General features: G+C 49.3%; 1 protein-coding gene across 1 annotated transcript in view; it reads left to right on the top strand.

The window, feature by feature from the left end:
* Positions 1 to 15,211: 15,211 nt before the first annotated feature.
* DDRGK1 (DDRGK domain containing 1) overlaps positions 15,212 to 16,877 on the top strand; it is a 40,458-nt gene continuing 38,792 nt past the window's right edge. The window contains exon 1 of the mRNA XM_061440987.1: positions 15,212 to 15,359. Coding sequence (XP_061296971.1) covers positions 15,272 to 15,359 — 88 coding nt within the window. The 5' untranslated portion in view covers positions 15,212 to 15,271. The remainder of the gene's footprint in view (positions 15,360 to 16,877) is intronic.

Raw genomic sequence — 16,877 nt, 5'->3', positions numbered from 1 at the left:
CCAGCAATGGGATGGGAAGTACGTGAGGAGCAAGCTGTGGCTCTCAGGCATGGAGAAGGCTATAGGGATCCCATTGGGATGACCAGTTTCCTGCCTCCCATAGGTATTCACCTACAGGAGGCATGCCTTTAAATGGATACAAAGGCAAAGATGCAAACCCAGGGAAGAAAGGCCCATTGAAGGCACAAAAGCAAAGACAACCCCAATCAGGAGATGCTTTAAGCTGCTGATTCCTAAACGCAGAGAAAAGACCTGCCACTTCTAGAGCAAGAAGCTGCTGGCCAGAAAGACAACACAGACCAAATATGAGCTCTTACATGGGAATGACCTCAATAGGAACTGCAGTAGGAGCCCTCAATTGTGTAGCAGGGTTATCTGCTCATCCCCATGCATGGCCACAGGAAGACCACACTCAGCAAAAGCAGTTTTCCCCAGTAGGGTCCACGTTAGGACCTCAGAACCCAGTATGGTACTGATCTCCATCATGGGGAGGTCCCATTCTCCCCATCTGATCCAGCTGCTGTGAATAGCATTTGGGAACAAAGCTGGGATAAAAATCAAATGTGTTTTTTCTTGTGCTTCCAATGGAAGCATACATATATATGTATATGTAATTTTGCATGGTTTCAATTGCAATCAGTAAAATAAACGGTCAATTAATTTTGAGAAGTCTTGTAAAGCAGAAACAAACCCCAGCCTCTGATGTTGAAGCATTGCCTTAAAATAAAGGAGTGTTGGAGAAGCCTAAAAGCAAGTGGATTCTTTTCCTTCTCCTCAGAGAAACTATTTTAACCACTGAAAGCCCATGCAGTCCTCACCACATCTAAGGATGCCAGACCACCACTGCAGCAGAACATCCCCTATTAGTCTCTGTGTACCAGCAATGATGCCGCCCTTCCCAAGAGGCACAGAAGAGGAAGATGGATGTGAACAAAGCAGCTTGAGCCTCTCTCACCTTTGCTTTATACAGAAGAAAACTCAGAAGCTGTGACCTGAGCTTTTGTAGGAGCCCAAAGCCATTCTCTCACCATGATCAGGCTGCTCCTACCAGCACCCCACCCCTGCTCCAATAGGATTTGCATGGTGGGGAGCCAGGATATCAGGCAGCTTCTTCCATAGAGCAATAAAAACCTATGCAGATGCTCTCCTTTTAAGTGCAAAGGGGATCTATATACCAGGTTTTTCCTTTTTGTATTAAAACAACTACAGCTGCCTCATGCCAAGGGTCTGATGATGCTGATCCCAGCCATGCTGATGATCTCTGATGAGCTCCAATTACTCTCATCAGTGCAGGATCCCTACACTTGATCTGCTTATCTGAGTGGGGCATAGTGTGAGGTGTCCCTGCCCATGGCAGGGAGGTGGAACTGGATGATCTTAAGGTCCTTTCCAACCCAAACCATGCTACGATTCTATGATTTCTGTGTGTGCCCAGAGGCAGATTTGACAGGCCTGAGGGAATAGGAGAGCAAGATGAGGAGTCTGATGAGGTTCAGTGCGATGGGTGGGAGTGAAGGAAGGGGGGGGGGGGGGGGTGGACCATAGTTAAGGCACACACCTCTGTGTTTCAGTCATGGGCTCTTTTTAATACCTTTTTTCCCCAGTGTTTGCTCAGAACAACTCTGCCCTTTCTCCTTCGCGACACACACCCCATCCTGTCCCATCGAACCACGCTCCATTAACCAGCACCAAGTGATCAGCCACAAAAGAAGACCTCCCAGTTCTCAACACAAGCTTCCAGCTAACTTCGTTTCTCATGTACCACCTCCAAGCCCATCACTTCTTGCAGAGCTTTTTACCTCCAAGCCTTTTGGATTACATATGCAGCATCTTCAGCTGCAGCACAGCTCCCTGTGCTATTGCCACTCTCCCTGATGCTTCCAGGTGAGATAAGGGAAGCAAAGGAATCAAAACTAAAGAAGCTGAAGCTTGTGGTGTGCAGCAGAGATACAGCTCCATAAGAGAGGTGGTAGCAACACTGCCATCACCAAGTCATGGTACAGAGGCAGATGTGGCAGGTTCTAGCAGGCAAGGCAAGGAGGAAGAAGTTAGGAAAGCAGCTGGGAAAGGCTGTGGGAGCCTCTCTTCAGGTATCAGTTATGGTATGTAACCCTATTTCCATCTTTATCTCTTGGTTATTCACTGTCACAATAGGCAACCTCACTGTGCCCTTTGCCTTTATCAATAATGCAATCCAGCACTAAGTTCTTCAGCCAGGATCACTGTCCATATGGCCTTGCTCTATCGCTACAATGAGGACCCAGCAGACCTCTCCCTTGCCAGCAGCAATGATTTTGGTAAGAGGGGGTGCTGTATCCTCCTCTACACATATTGCATGCTGATGCTGATTAGCATCTGGTCAGTGGAGAGCCGAAGTTTCCTCCACTTGATAAGGATCTATAGAGCAAACCATCACTGGTCCAAGTTCATCTACAGGTACCACAGGCAGTACACTAACAGCATCCTTGCTGGCTGCTGGATCTTCAGCGTTATCTTCCAACTGCCCTACCTTCAGTACAGCACAACAGCAGAGAGGATAAGTACTGGAACTGTTGGGTTCTTGGCTACCAGCACTTCCTTAAGCTCACCAGGGAGGTTTCTCATGAAGTTCACACTCTACACATCCATCAGCCTGGATCTCATCTTCATCCCCCTTGTGATGTTCCTGAATGGATTCATCATTGATCTCCTGTGGAGGTAAAGAAGAAAGACAAGGGCTGCCTCTACCACGGTGAGCACATGGAACAAGCACACAGCTCAAGCTAGCTCTCACTGCTCTTCGTTTACATCATCTGCTGGCTCTCCAATGGCATCACCTGGCTTGCTCTTGTTTCAGGACTCCTTAAGCACAACTTTGAGAGCAGCATCCTCGGAGGTCTCTGCAGAGTGCTGTCCTGCATCTACTACTCATCCAGTTCCCATGTCACTGTGTTCAGCTACAAGAAAGTCAGGAACTACCTCACTGAGTCCTAATATGTGAGAAGCCTCCCACTACCCAGAGCACAGAGATGCAACCTCCCAAATCCTTTGTGGGCTCTTTGGTTTTCCAGACAGAAAAGCAGGAGGAATTTCTTCAGGCATTTAAAATGAACCCTTGCCAGCTTTCTGCAATCATCTCCTGGTTGATGCTTAAAACTCAGGCAAGTCCCATTGATCTTCTTTTACCTTGTGAGCCTTGGGTGACACAGTCTAGTGTGAGGCATCCCTACCCATGGCCAGGGGTTGGAACTGGATGATCATAAGGTCCTTTCCAACCCAAACCTTTCTATAAGTCTGTGATTCTATGACCATCAACCAGACAAGGGAATTAATCAGAAAACAGATCTGGTAGACATCAAACAATGGATTTGCCCAGAGATATGTCACAGAAAACACCCTTATTTCAACAGGAGCAGCAGCAGGTAAACATTTGCCTTCAGCCACTCTCATCATTGCCAGTCAATGACAGCCTATAATAACCAAGAGATCAAGTATGTACAGTCCCTGAGGTCTGGTTACTTCTGAAAGCTATAAGAGGGAAAGGAGGCATTCTTCAGTATTGTCACTGCCAGGCAAGTGTTTCCATTTCCATAACGGCTCATTGAGAGAAAACAAGTGAGAAAAAGCCCTCTGAAATCCCTGACACTGCAGGAATGCGGGCAGCCAGCAGAACTGTGAGAGTCTAGGAAAAATTACTGCAAGATTATGTTTTCATAAACCCATGAATTCTGAAGATGAAAATCTGACCGGGCAAATGGTGCGGTGCTTTGGAAGTTTATAGCTTCCAGCACTAAACATTCCTGTCTCAGACACAAAACCCGCGATGCCAGGGTGTGTTTTCTGGTGTCAGGTCATTCAGCTAGGAAAATAAAGGACAACAGAGCTTCAAACAGCCCTTGGATCATGGCTGTGCCCCCCCTCCAACTCCTTGTGCACCCCCAACCTCTTTGCTAGTGGAGTGAGGAGCAGAAGAGGCTTTGACCCTGTGTAAGCAGTGTTCAGCAGTAAGGAAAACATCCCTGGGTGATCAGCACTGTTCCCAGCACAACTCCGCTACTGGGAAGGAAATTAACTCTACCCCAGCCAAAACCCAGCACAAACCCTTCCATCTTGTGCTGCCTTAAAACCTCCGTCTGCTTTTGTGCTCCCCAAATGCAATGCAGGCTTTGGGTCTCTTCTTGCCTGTCTCCATAGAACCACAGAGTGGCCTGGGTATAAGGGAACTAAGAGCTCATCCAGCTCCAACCCCCTGGCACGGGCAGGGACGCCTTCCACTAAAGCAGGTTGCTCCAATCTGGCCTTGGTCCAGTTTGCCCTCTTGTCCACACAAGCTTGCTAAATAGGCATCTTTTGCCATTTAGGGGTATATACCTGCGGGGTAACACTCTGCCTGCAATCCAGAAAGGATGCTAAGTGCCTGGAGCATCTTAACAGGTGCTCAGCAAGGGATGTGCTATGCAGAAATCTCAAGCAAGAGCTACCTCGCCTCTACACTGCCTTCTCCCTTATAATTGGGCTGCAATTGGCAGATGAAAGCCAGTGAATCCTGCTTATGGGCTTAGTGCTTTCGCATCTCTCTCCAGGAGATACAGTTTAGCTTCTTTTCCTTTCGGCTCTGCAACACAGAGCAAAGATCATTTCTCAGCATCTTAACCTCTGTTGGGGATAGATCCCTGCAGAAAGAGGTCCCTGCAAAGGTGTTCTTGTGACAGCTTTTGAGGGACAAACATTGCCTGGGTTTCCCTGTCCCTTTACTTAGAGGCTCCAAGCTTTCACGACTCAACACACTACACATGTAAAATACACAGAGGCAGCACAAGACCTTTGGTAGCTCCTGGCAAAGGCTGTGTATCAGTTCTGACCTCACCTACCCAGGGGATGCCAGCTGCCTTCCCCTGCTGTCCCTGCAGCTCTGGATGCCATGTCAACCCCAACCACTCACCTCTACAACCCACTGTGGCTCTATGCCACCACCAGCAACTCAACAGCCATCAAGAGACTCTCCAAAATCTTCCCTGTTTCTGGAAGCTGACCCTGCAAGGAAGGCAGACAGGGCAATATTTGGGGGAAAAGAGGGGAAAAGAATCAATTCTTCCTCTGAAACCTTCAGTACAGCTTTTCAAATGCCCCCCGGAAACCTGATGTGCTGGCCATCGAAGCAAGCAAGGTACTAGAACACACATGCCTTGAGTCTAACCCAGCCTGGCAGCCCTCACAATCCTATGTTCCCCCAGTTATCCATCCACAGATTAGGTTCAACAGAGACAACTGCTAGCTCCTTTTCCCCTACTGCCCACTTAACACTAGCCAGGAGCACCACTTGTTGGAGAGAGAAGGCAATTCAGTCGAGACACATAAGCAGTAAAAGCAGCTTGAGCAAGGACTGATGATGCTGCTCCCCTCCTAAAAGCTTTGATTTTATGGGGTTTTAAGCTTTATTTTTAAATACAGCTGCTCTGTCTTCTCCTGCTCTCCCCCAACGTCCTCCAGCAACGTAATCTACTTGGGTTAGCTCCAGGGAGATGAAAGCAGCTTTGCTGCTTGGAGTTATCTGTAAACGCCACGCGCTTCGAGTAGAGCAGCAACTATCCCACCTTGCTGATGCAGCTTGTGTGTGCAGCGCTTGGACAAGCATCAGCAAGGAGCTGCTGCAAGGAGAAGTGTCATTTCAAAGCCAGATAAGGAAGCTGCACACACTGCATTTAAACTGCTCTCTTTTCGTACCTGCAATTCCTTCTGGTTTATTTCATGGTCATCTGAAGAGCTGCATAGATATTTAGGCTGGAAGGTACATTGTCCAGCTGGGTGTTTAATCCCTCCAAGGAAAGCAATGCCCACACCTCTATGGGTTTGTGGCCAAGTGTTTCACCATCCTCACAGTGAAAATATTGGTCCTTGTATCTCATTGGAATTCCCCTTGCTGCAGCTTGCACCCATTGTCTCCCATCCTTTCATCACATAGCTCTTCTCTATAATCTTAATTATGTAGCTGAAAGAGCAATTAGGTCCTACTCAGCCTTCCCTTCTCCAGGCTACACCAAGACAGCTCCCTCAGTCTCTCCTCTTATGCACTCCAGCCTCCTGCCCACATTCCTTAGGACATTCACAAGGCTCTACATGCAAGGCAAGACCTCAACTGGCCAAGTTGTTCATATCCAAGACAGAAAGACAGACACATGAAGAAGTGAAGTGTGGAATCAGCAGGGTAGGGACCAAGAGGACCTGGGCTTGTTCAGCCTCATCTGAAAGGGAAATGAACTCAGGCTGATAAACAGTCTTCTCCTGGGTTACACCGGTGTTTTCTAATGCTGCTGTTCCACAGACACTTGTTTTGATGATCAAAAGGTTATCAGAAGGCAGGATCGGTCCCCTGGCCTATTCCACCACATGCTCATGAGCACAGATAAAGGGATGCTGAGAATGGCAGGAAGAAGCCCTTAAAGGGAAGGCTTTGCTCCAGAGACAGTGCCTGGGAGAAGCACAATTTTGCCTCTAGCCAAGACAAAGTACAAATGCTTTCTTCTGTTTCATGCAGACAGAGAAATGCAGGCTATGACTCAACCTGCTCATGCTGAAAACCAGATGTTAAACAGTGAGCAACATTCCCATTAAATGGAGTTTACAATCCAGCTAAGCGTGCTTGCTTCAAGTAACTTGGCTGGAAACATGGATCTTTGCAGCTAAAGCCTCAAGCAGCGACTGCATTACAGTTGCAAATAGAATCATAGAATGGTTTGGGTTGGAAGGGACCTTAAAGCTCATCCAGCTCCAACCCCTGCCATGGGCAGGGACACCTTCCACTGGCCCAGGTTGCTCCAAGCCCCTGTGTCCAGCCTGGCCTTGGACACTGCCAGGGATGGAGCATTTACCACTTCCTTGACCAACCTCCTCAGCACCCTCCCAGTAAAGCTATGAGAGGTATTGCTGGGTGACAGCAGCTGCACCCCTGTCTTCTCTACATGTCCCCATGCAGGAAGGAAGCCAACCTGCATTTTGATGGCACAGAATCACACAATGGTTTGGGTTGGAAGGGACTTCAAAGCTCATTCATTTCCAACCTCCCTGCCTCTGGTTTTCTCTTCACGCTGTGGATACGTGGAGAGAGAAGAGTTCTTCATGACTTTGTACTGGAAAGCCTCATCATCCAGGTCATGGCCACTCCTCACATGTTGCCAGCTGAGTCACAGACTTTGAAGGACATTTATTTCCAATGGAGACGACTGAGAAGGAGATAGCCTCTTTAATTAAATGGGGCTTAATGGAAACATGGAAAAGGCCAGGTGAATTAAACAGGGGCTGCAGAGACAGACTTCATAACTAATAACTTCCAAACTGGTTACAATTTACATTTTGAGAAGATGCAGGAAGCTCATTAAGGCTTTAGACAAGCAGCTCAGTGGGTCAGAGCACAGAGAAGGGCATTCTGCAGTCGAAGCAGCACTATAAAAATGATACCCAGAGGGGATAGCAACCACTGACCATTAACCCCACTATTTCTATAATGGTTTTCCACCCCAGGACTGACTTTGTGTAGAAGACCAATGATTTTATCTCTGGTTCTCAACTGCACAATGCCAGGCACAGACAAGTAACCTGCCCAGTGCTGGGACTAAGCTCAGATGAGCAGCACGGCGTTAGTCAAGGATGATTTCCAGCAGCAAACACAGGTCTAGAAGTCCAAGTCTATTCTAGGAATGTGCCCATTCCCAAGAAACATTGGTTAGGAGCCATCTGGTATAAATTATAGCCAAAACAGATGAAGAAAACAATGCAGATGAATGGCTGGAAAGGCTTCCAATATTTGGGAGCCACATGGTCTGAACTGGGTGGTCAGGGCATAAACCACAGACATCCCCTGCTTGAAATGAGGGGCATCCAAATCCATGCACACTGCATGGGTTCACTGTTCACCAAAGAGCCTTTGAAAGGTTTTGGGGTTGCTTCAGTGCACGGCAGCAGACTGCTAAGAATCACTTCTCCCCACAGCTGCTCTTGCATCTTACACCAGCTCCTGATGCTGGGCTCTGCTGCATGGGGCTGAGTTAAACCCAAAGGTAAAGCCCCACCTCTCTGGCCACGCAGGAGAAAAGCATCTCAGTTTCAGCCCTAGGGAATTCACTGCACCACTCTTTCTCTTCTTTAAGCCTCCATTAGCACAGCCGTCCCCATCTCCACGTATTTTTGAAGACCTGCCCAAGGAAATCCTGAGCCTGGATGGATTTCTTTCAGATGTGTATTTTTACTGGCATTATTTGTTTCAAATATTCCCCCACCTTTAAGGCAAAAGATGACTTTATCTGATCACCAAGCATCACTCAGCCAAGAACATCCAGCCCAGAAGCAGCTGTGGCTGAGCTAAACCAGACACTCATAGAATCATAGAATCCCAGCCTGGTTTGTGTTGGAAGGGACCTTAAAGCTCATCTGGTTCCAACCCCTGCCACAGGCACGGACACCTTCCACTAGAGCAGCTTGCTCCAAGCCCCTGTGTCCAACCTGGCCTTGAACACTGCCAGGGATGGGGCAGCCACAGCTTCTCTGGGCACCCTGTGCCAGCGCCTCAGCACCCTCATAGGGAAGAGCTTCTGCCTCAGAGCTCATCTCAGTCTCCCCTCGGGCAGGTTCAAGCCATTCCCTTTGGCCTGTCCCTACATCCCTTGTCCCAAGCCCCTCTCCAGCTTTCCTGCACCCCCTTTAGGCACTGGAGCTGCTCTCAGGTCACCCCTTGAGGAGCCTTCTCTTGTCCAGGCTGCCCCAGCCCAGCTCTCTCAGCCTGGCTCCAGAGCAGAGCTGCTCCAGCCCTCGCAGCATCTCCATGGCCTCCTCTGGCCTCGCTCCAGCAGCTCCACGTCCCTCTTGTGCTGCTGCCCCAGAGCTGGATCAGGACTGCAGGTGGGGCACGCCCCAGAGCACAGCAGAGGGGCAGGATCCCCTCCCTCAACCTGTTGCTTATGCTGTGGGGTTGCAGCCCAGCACAGGGGGGTTTCTGGGCTCACGCGCACACTGAAGCTGGCTCATGGGGAGCTGCTTCTCATCCAACACCCGCAAATCCTTCTCCTCAGGGCTGCTCCATCCAGCCTCTCTGTCTGTAGTTGTGCATAGGATTGCCCTAGCGTAGGTGCAAGACTTTGCTGTTAGGGTACCTGGCAATGAACTCTGGAAAGGTGTTAAGGGTGCTCTGGCCATATCTGTTACCGTTACAGACACAGAAATGGAGTCAAGTTGGAGCTGCTGTTACCACCAAAGCATTCTGCCTGTTGGGAGCCAGTTCTGCTGACTCTAGGAAATGGCCTTGCTCCAACAGCTCCACATCCCTCTTGTGCTGCTGCCCCAGAGCTGGAGCAGGACTGCAGGGGGGGTCTCCCCCGGAGACGGAAACCCAGGGCTGTGGTTCTGCTTTTGAGGCAGAGCCATGACAAATTGTTCCCTTTAAAACAATAAAAACTTCAGGATCTCTAGAATGAGAGACCTGAGCAAGCAGAATCCAATTTTCCTCTGCCTTGTTTCCATCTTATTTGCATGCATGTGTGAATTTTGCAGTTTTGTTTTCCAGAACTAAGACTCTATTTTGATGGAGCATGCCTGTTACTTTTGTTTAAATCATAGAATCAACCAGGTTGGAAAAGACCTTTAAGATCAAGTGCAACCATTACCCCAGGACTGGCATTGAAGGTCTGGTTTAAGGCAAATTTAAGTTATCTCAAGCAACAATAAACCATGTTATTTCTCTTAAAGCAAGCAATCCAAGCAGAGCAGTAAGAACAAAGCATCAGGGTCTCAGCAGACCAGGACAGGTCTTAGAGCTTCTTTAGAGACTCTGGGGAGGTGCTGAGCTACATGGTGCACCAAGGCCCTGGGTGCAGTTCACCCCACTCACAGGGTTACCAGTTCATTGCACTCTGATTCCAAAACCTCCCAGAGTCTGATCCTGCAATCCAGAGTGCTTCCTGGAAGGAGCTGAAGACCTTTTGCACCCACTGGCACAAAGGAGTGGATCCAGAAATGCTTCCATTCATCTACAGACAAGTATTTGGAAGAATACCAGACATCCACTTCCGAGTGGGAGGGAGCCTGAAGGCAGTGCCTGCCTTATTTCTCCCTGTAAATATGTTCTGCTCCACAGAGGTTACATCCACACGGTAAATTCAGGCATGCCCAGGCATGGAAAACAATCATCCACACGAGGCAAAACACTAGAAAGTTCCCCAGTGTAAATTTAGGTGCCAATTTGCATTTTCCTAGATAATTCCAGCCCCAAAAACAACTCCCAGGAGGCAATCTGAAACCAGCCACCCTCTTCTGGAAGGCAAAAAGAGTTTACAAGTGTGGAAGGCAGCATCTTGTGCCAGTTGGCCACAGGGCCCAGGATACATTTAGTTCCTGGATGCACTTAGTTTATTAGCACAGATAAAGCTGAATTGCCTCTACTTAGAGTCTCATTACCAGACATCAATACATGATGCCACCATGCACTTAGTGAATCAAACAATCTGGGACTGCACTTCTTCCAGCAGGATTAATCCTTGTTGGTGTTACAAAGAAGTGATGATCGCTTGTGCAAGTGTATATAATTCCCATATACAATGAGGTATTTGAGGGGGGAATGTGCTGACTGTTCATCAGAATAGCTTGAAAAGCCACATATTTTGCCCCACAATCTGCCTGTATCAGGATCAGGAGCTGCCCTGATGCTGGCTGAGGAAATCAAAGGTTTGCAAGTTCTGGATTACTGTGATCCTACTGTATTTGAAGACTGAGTGGGACAAGTTGTGCTCTGACTGTGGTCACTTCACTCAGTTAACTCCCACCACTCATCACAGCCTTCAGGGATATTTTCTGGTGGAAAGTGAACCTCAATGTCCTCTGAAATCCACATGGATATTGAAGAAATCAGAGGGATTGTTTCAGATCTAGACTAGGAAAAACATTAAAGGGACAGGCTAAGAAAACTGGGACTTCAGACTGGACAAGGGAAGCTGCGTGGAGACCTCAGAGCAGCTTCCAGTGTCTGAAGAGGGCTACAAGGGTGCTGCAGAGGGACTCTTCATCAGGGACTGTAGTGATAGGACAAGGGGTGATGGGTTCAAACTGAAACAGGGGAAGTTCATGTTAGATATAAGGCAGAAGGTCTTCCCTGTGAGGGTGCTGAGGCACTGGCACAGGGTGCCCAGAGAAGCTGTGGCTGCCCCATCCCTGGCAGTGTTCAAGGCCAGGTTGGACACAGGGACTTGGAGCAAGCTGCTCTAGTGGAAGGGGTCCCTGCCTGTGGCAGGGGGCTGGAACTGGATGAGTTTTAACTGGATGAGCCCCCGTCATATCCACACTGAACACGGGAGGCACGGATGCTCCTCTGTAGTTTAAACTCTGCTTCTACACGGCATAATGGTGACACCTACAGGCAAAACCTCATCTGCAGCCCAGAGAGGAGCAAAGACGTCATCATCACCTCCTTAGTAAAGGCCAGAGGGACCACGCAAGTAAATAAAATACACATCACTCACACAAGTAACGTCTGGCTGCAGGGCAAGGTCAGTAGCTGGATGATGACGAACCCCATTAAACTCTCATTAAAGGGTCACCGTTTTTCAGATGTACAGGCAAAGAAATAGAGAACACCCCAAACACTTGTCATTCAGGTTTTATTTCTGAAAGAATCCTGACCATTACACATAAAACAACCTCTGTGTGAAGCACAATATACCCACCAGGCGAGCTTCAGTTCCCCATTTAGCTAACTGTGGATAGATGCAATTTTCCTTGTGCCTCGGAAGCTGCCAGAGGATACATCCTTTCTGACCACATGGTAAAAATCATAGAATCACAGAATAGTTAGGGTTGGAATGGACCTTAAGAACATCCAGTTCCAGCCCCCCTGCCATGGGCAGGGACACCTCACACTAAACAATCTCACCCAAGGCTTCATCCAACCTGGCCTTGAACACTGCCAGGGATGGAGCATTCACAGCTTCCCTGGGCAACCCATTCCAGTGCCTCACCACCCTCACAGTAAAGAACTCCCTCCTTATATCCAATCTAAACTTCCCCCGTTGAAGTTTTAAGCCGTTATCCCTTGTCCTATCACTATAGTCCCTAATGAAGAGTCCCTCCCCACCATCCCTATAGGCCCCCTTCAGATACTGGAAGGCTGCTATGAGGTCTCCACGCAGCCTTCTCTTCTCCAGGCTGAACAGCCCCAACTTTCTCAGCCTATCTTCATACGGGAGGTGCTCCAGCCCCTGACCATCCTCGCGGCCTCCTCTGGAGTTGTTCCAACAACCTGTTTTCCACTAACCTGTTAAGAGAGAAACAGACCACAGACAACAGAGTTTGAGCAAAGGGGCATCGACACTGATTTCCAAAATGAGATTTGAATGATTAGTACTAAAATCAAACTTTGTAATAAAACATTACGTCTGTAATTCGGTTCCTTTTTGAGCACATCCCACTGTGATGTGATAAGCCTTAACAAACTTCTTATAGGAGCTGGTTTTACTGTAGGAGATCTGACTTTATCTCGAGCTCCTGACAGTCTGTGTCTGTCACAGCTAAAAGTTCTTTTGGATCATGTCTAGACGTCCAATATCCTCCCACTTCCATTTTCCGTGTATTAAAACATTTCCCCCAACAGCAGTTCTCCCAAAGGCCTCAGCAAAGGGATCTCCAGAGCAAGAAAGGGCTCGATCAGTCACAACTTTACAACCACAAAGCAGGTCAAAACTAGTAAAAGAGAAAATACTCGCTGACAAAAGATCTGGGGCAGAACCCCACAACTGGCTTCAGATTTGCTCTCCACCCCCAGCTGCAAGTTCCTGCAGCATCTTTTTATGCTGATCCTTGTTCTGATCTGGCTAAAAAACAAACTCTCCTGGGTTCAGCAGTAGCAGTCATTTTTCTCCTTCTTAGTAGCTGGTGCAGTGCTGTGGGTTTGACTTTCAGCCTGGGAACAGTTAACACCAATGGTTTTAGTTACTGCTCAAATGTTTCCCCTGACCCAAGGACTTTGTGAGTCTCATGCTCTGCCAGGGAGGAGGGGAAGCCGGGAGGAAGCAGAGACAGGACACCTGACCCAAACTGACCAAAGAGGTATTCCATACCACAGCACATCATGCTCAGGATGTAAACTGGGGGCAGTCACCCAGAAGGGCTGGTTCAGTGCTGAGTTTGGCTGGGTATCGGTCGGCGGGTGGTGAGCAGTTGTATTCCCTTCCCTTGTTATTTCCCTTATCATTATTATTATTGGTGGTAGCAGTAGTGGTTTGTGTTATACCTTAGTTACCGGACTGCTCGTATCTCAACCTGTGGGAGTTACATTCTTTCGATTCTCCTCTCCATCCCTCCGAGAACGGGAGGAGGAAGGAAAAGGGAGGAGAGAATGACTGATGCGTGATTTACAGATGAGCTTAAACCACGAAACAAACCCAGGAAAAAAAAAACATATATTATTCCCTTATTAGTTCCCTGCTCCAGCCCATTGCACAGCTAGGGAGTGCTGCTGCCAAGTAGAAGGGGAGGGACAGGAGGCAGACCCTCCATTTGGCTGGAGACCAGCATGAGATCAGCCTGAAGCAATTACCAATCTACAGCCAAAGGCCTCCCACCTTGCACTGGCTCTGTACAGATCATTGAATCCCAGAGCGGTTTGTGCTGGAAGGGACCTTAAAGCTCATTCAGTTCCAAGCCCCTGCCATGGGCAGGGACACCTTCCACTGGAGCAGCTTGCTCCAAGCCCCTGTGTCCAACCTGGCCTTGAACACTGCCAGGGATGGGGCAGCCACAGCTTCTCTGGGCACCCTGTGCCAGCGCCTCAGCACAAGGAAGAGTTTCTTCCTTGTATCTAACCTGAACTTCCCCTGTTTCAGTTTAAACCCATCCCCCCTTGTCCTGTCACTACAGTCTCTAATGAAGAGTCCATCCCCACCATCCCTATCAGCCCCCTTCAGATACTGGAAGGCTGCTCTGAGGTCTCCATGCAGCCTTCTCTTCTCCAGGCTGAACAGCCCCAACTTTCTCAGCTTGTCTTCATACAGGAGGTGCTCCAGCCCCTGATCAACCTCATGGCCTCCTCTGGACTTGCTCCAAAGTCCCACTTGACTTTTAAACAAATCACCTTCCTCTGGGCAGCTTGGTTTCCTGTTTTTTACCAAATTAAGCCAGTTCACTACATGAAACAGCTTGGTTTGGGCCAGCTCAGGGACGGACTCTCCGATTTTGTCAGGGGCAAACTTCCTTTGGGTTCTTCAGCTACCCAACATGCTGTTGAGCCAGGCAGCTCCAGCTTCATTCCATGCCTGCATACCACTGTCTTAAAGGCAAAAGTTATATATTACTCATAGGTGTAACTTAAGCTCCCATTGCCAGGGATGCCCTGGCAGATGGCATACCCAGCACAGCCTGCCTGGGTTGGACCCATCCCTGGTAGGGCAGGCTGGATGCTGCTTGGAGCAGCTGCTCTAGTGGAAGGTGTCCCTGCCTGTGGCAGGGGTTGGAAACAGACAATTACAGAATGACAGCATCATTAGGGCTGGAAGAGACCTTTAGAGACCATCTGCTCCAACCCCCTGCCAAGGCAGGGCCACCTAAAGCAGCTTAACACACAGGAACATGTCCAGGGTGGGTTTTGAATGTCTCCACAGAGTGAGACCCTGCAACACCCATGGGCAGCCTGTTCCAGTGCTCTGCCACCCTTAACGTCAGTAAGTTCTTCCTCATGTTGAGGTGAAACTTGTGTTATAGTTTATAGCCGCTGCTCCTCATCCTGTCGCTGACAGCGTCCAGCACCAGCCGCTTTTGAGACACTGGTCTTCATTTATGAGACCCCCTCTCAGTCTGCTCTTCTCCAGACTAAACAGGCCCAGCTCCCGCAGCTCCCCCCCCTCCTAGGACAGGCGGCTCCAGACCCCTGATCTTTAAGGTCCCTTCCAACCCATTCTATGTTTCTATGCCCCGATGCATTGCTCAGGTGCATGGCTATGGATGAAGCCACAGTTTTACCTCATAATTCCCAACCTTCCCTTTCCACTTCCCTCCCGTTACCGACGGGACCCCGCCAACGACCGCCCGGGGGCCGCCCTCCCTCACTGCCTCACCTCCCCTACAAGGCCCCCTCCCCGCCAGGGCTGCCCCACGCCGCGCCTGCACATCCCCTACGCGCCCTCCTCAGCGCCCCCCCCCGCTGCAGGCACCTTGGACACCCCAGCGCGGGGGCCTTGCAGCGGGGAGAGGCGGAGCGTACCAAGCGCCGTCCTCCCGCACACACACATACACGCACCGGTGGCCGGTGCGGTACCGTACCATGGATGCGGTGCTGCTTGCCATCGGTGCCGTGCTCCTCGCCGTACTCCTCTTCTTCGCCACCCGTCTCCGCGGCCAAGTGAGGGAAGGTGGGTCATGGCCCCACCGGGGCTCCTCCCGCCCCGTTCCGGTGGTGGGACCTGTGCCGGGCCCGCCCCTGCCTCAGTGGGGTCCTGGGGGGGGGAACGTCTCCATGGAAACTGCTGTGGGGGCTCCCTGCCTGAGGCCTTCCTCTGAGGGAGCCGCCATGGCGGGGGAGCCCCGGGGGATCCCCGGTGTCCTGCGCTTCATTCCGCCCGCTGGGGTGGCTCCTTAGCCCCCGGGGGAGTCCTGGCCTTCGGTGAGGCCTGCTGCTGCGGGATGGGCCTGGTGGCCGGGTTCTGGCGGGTCCGGGGTGAGCGTGGTTGCCGTGGGGTTGAGGTCTGACTGGGTTGTGCTCTCGGGATGGGCGGGTGGAAGGGAGAGTGTCCCTGTTGTAATGGAGTGAAAGCCACGGTGTGAGGACACGCCGGGTCCTCCCTGGCAGGTTATTGCACCTGTCAGGCGTGGCACCCCAATAGCAGGGCAGCCTCTCCATCCCGTGACAGCTGTACCCACTTCACTCGGTGCTGGAAGGGCTTGCTACCGTCTATATGCGTCTGCATGGTGGTGTGCAGTCCCATCCTGGGAGCAGGGAGATGATAACAGCACTTCAGCCCTATCTCAAGCAGCGTGTTTTATTGCTGACCAGCAGTCAGAATAGTAGTCATTTGGACAGGGCTTGGACTATCCTGCTCTAGTGGAAGGTGTCCCCTGCCTGTTGCAAGGGGTTGGGACTGAATGAGCTTTAAGTTCCTTCCAACCCAAACTGTTCTATGATTTAGGTTGGAAAGGACCTTTAGGATCATCAAGTCTAACCATAAGAGACAAAGAAAAACACAAAACTCAGGCATTCCAGAGCATATAAGGGAATGTATGCTGGTAAGGACTTTGTATTAAAAGCTTTGCTGATAATACTGAAATTATTACTTAAATTTAAGATCACATTTCAGTAAATGTTTTTTTTCGATCAGTTATTCAGTGTTACTGTTCAAAATCAGTAAATTTAAGAACACATTTCCTTACACCTCTTCTTGTATAGACCTTGTCTTAATACTGTTTAATAGCTTGGAAACTGATGAAGTTGGTGACTTGGAGCTGAGCTTTTGATGAAAGTGACTGAAATACATAATTTCCTGATATTGACTTGGGTAAGTCAGAGGCTATGAGGTCTGGCAGGATTCATTTCCTTCCTAAGCATAAAAAGTTCTAACTAAAATGAAGCCCAAACTTCTGTTTTAAATGGTGTGGATTCTCCAAAAGCTTCAATCTGGTTGTGAGCAGTTTGGTTAAAATTAGTTTACACCCAGGATAGTTTAATCATGTTGAAGCCTCTGTTTCGGTGGCAGCTTTTTGACCCTTCTACATTGGTCTTGCTTTATTTTATTGTGGGCTTAAGATAATTTCTACCTTAATATCCTGATTTCTGTCATTGTAAAGTCCTTTGCAGAATTACTTTGTTCTCCTTACACAACAAAACTTGGTTTTTAAAACCTGCGGTGTATTTAATAGCTGCAAAACTTGATCTT

This window comes from Pezoporus flaviventris, unplaced genomic scaffold, assembly GCF_033815535.1.
Source record: "Pezoporus flaviventris isolate CSIRO_AGI_PZ_B2104156 unplaced genomic scaffold, CSIRO_AGI_Pfla_v1 ptg000188l, whole genome shotgun sequence".
NCBI lineage: Eukaryota > Metazoa > Chordata > Aves > Psittaciformes > Psittacidae > Pezoporus > Pezoporus flaviventris.
This window is presented reverse-complemented; position numbering and strand designations above follow the sequence as displayed.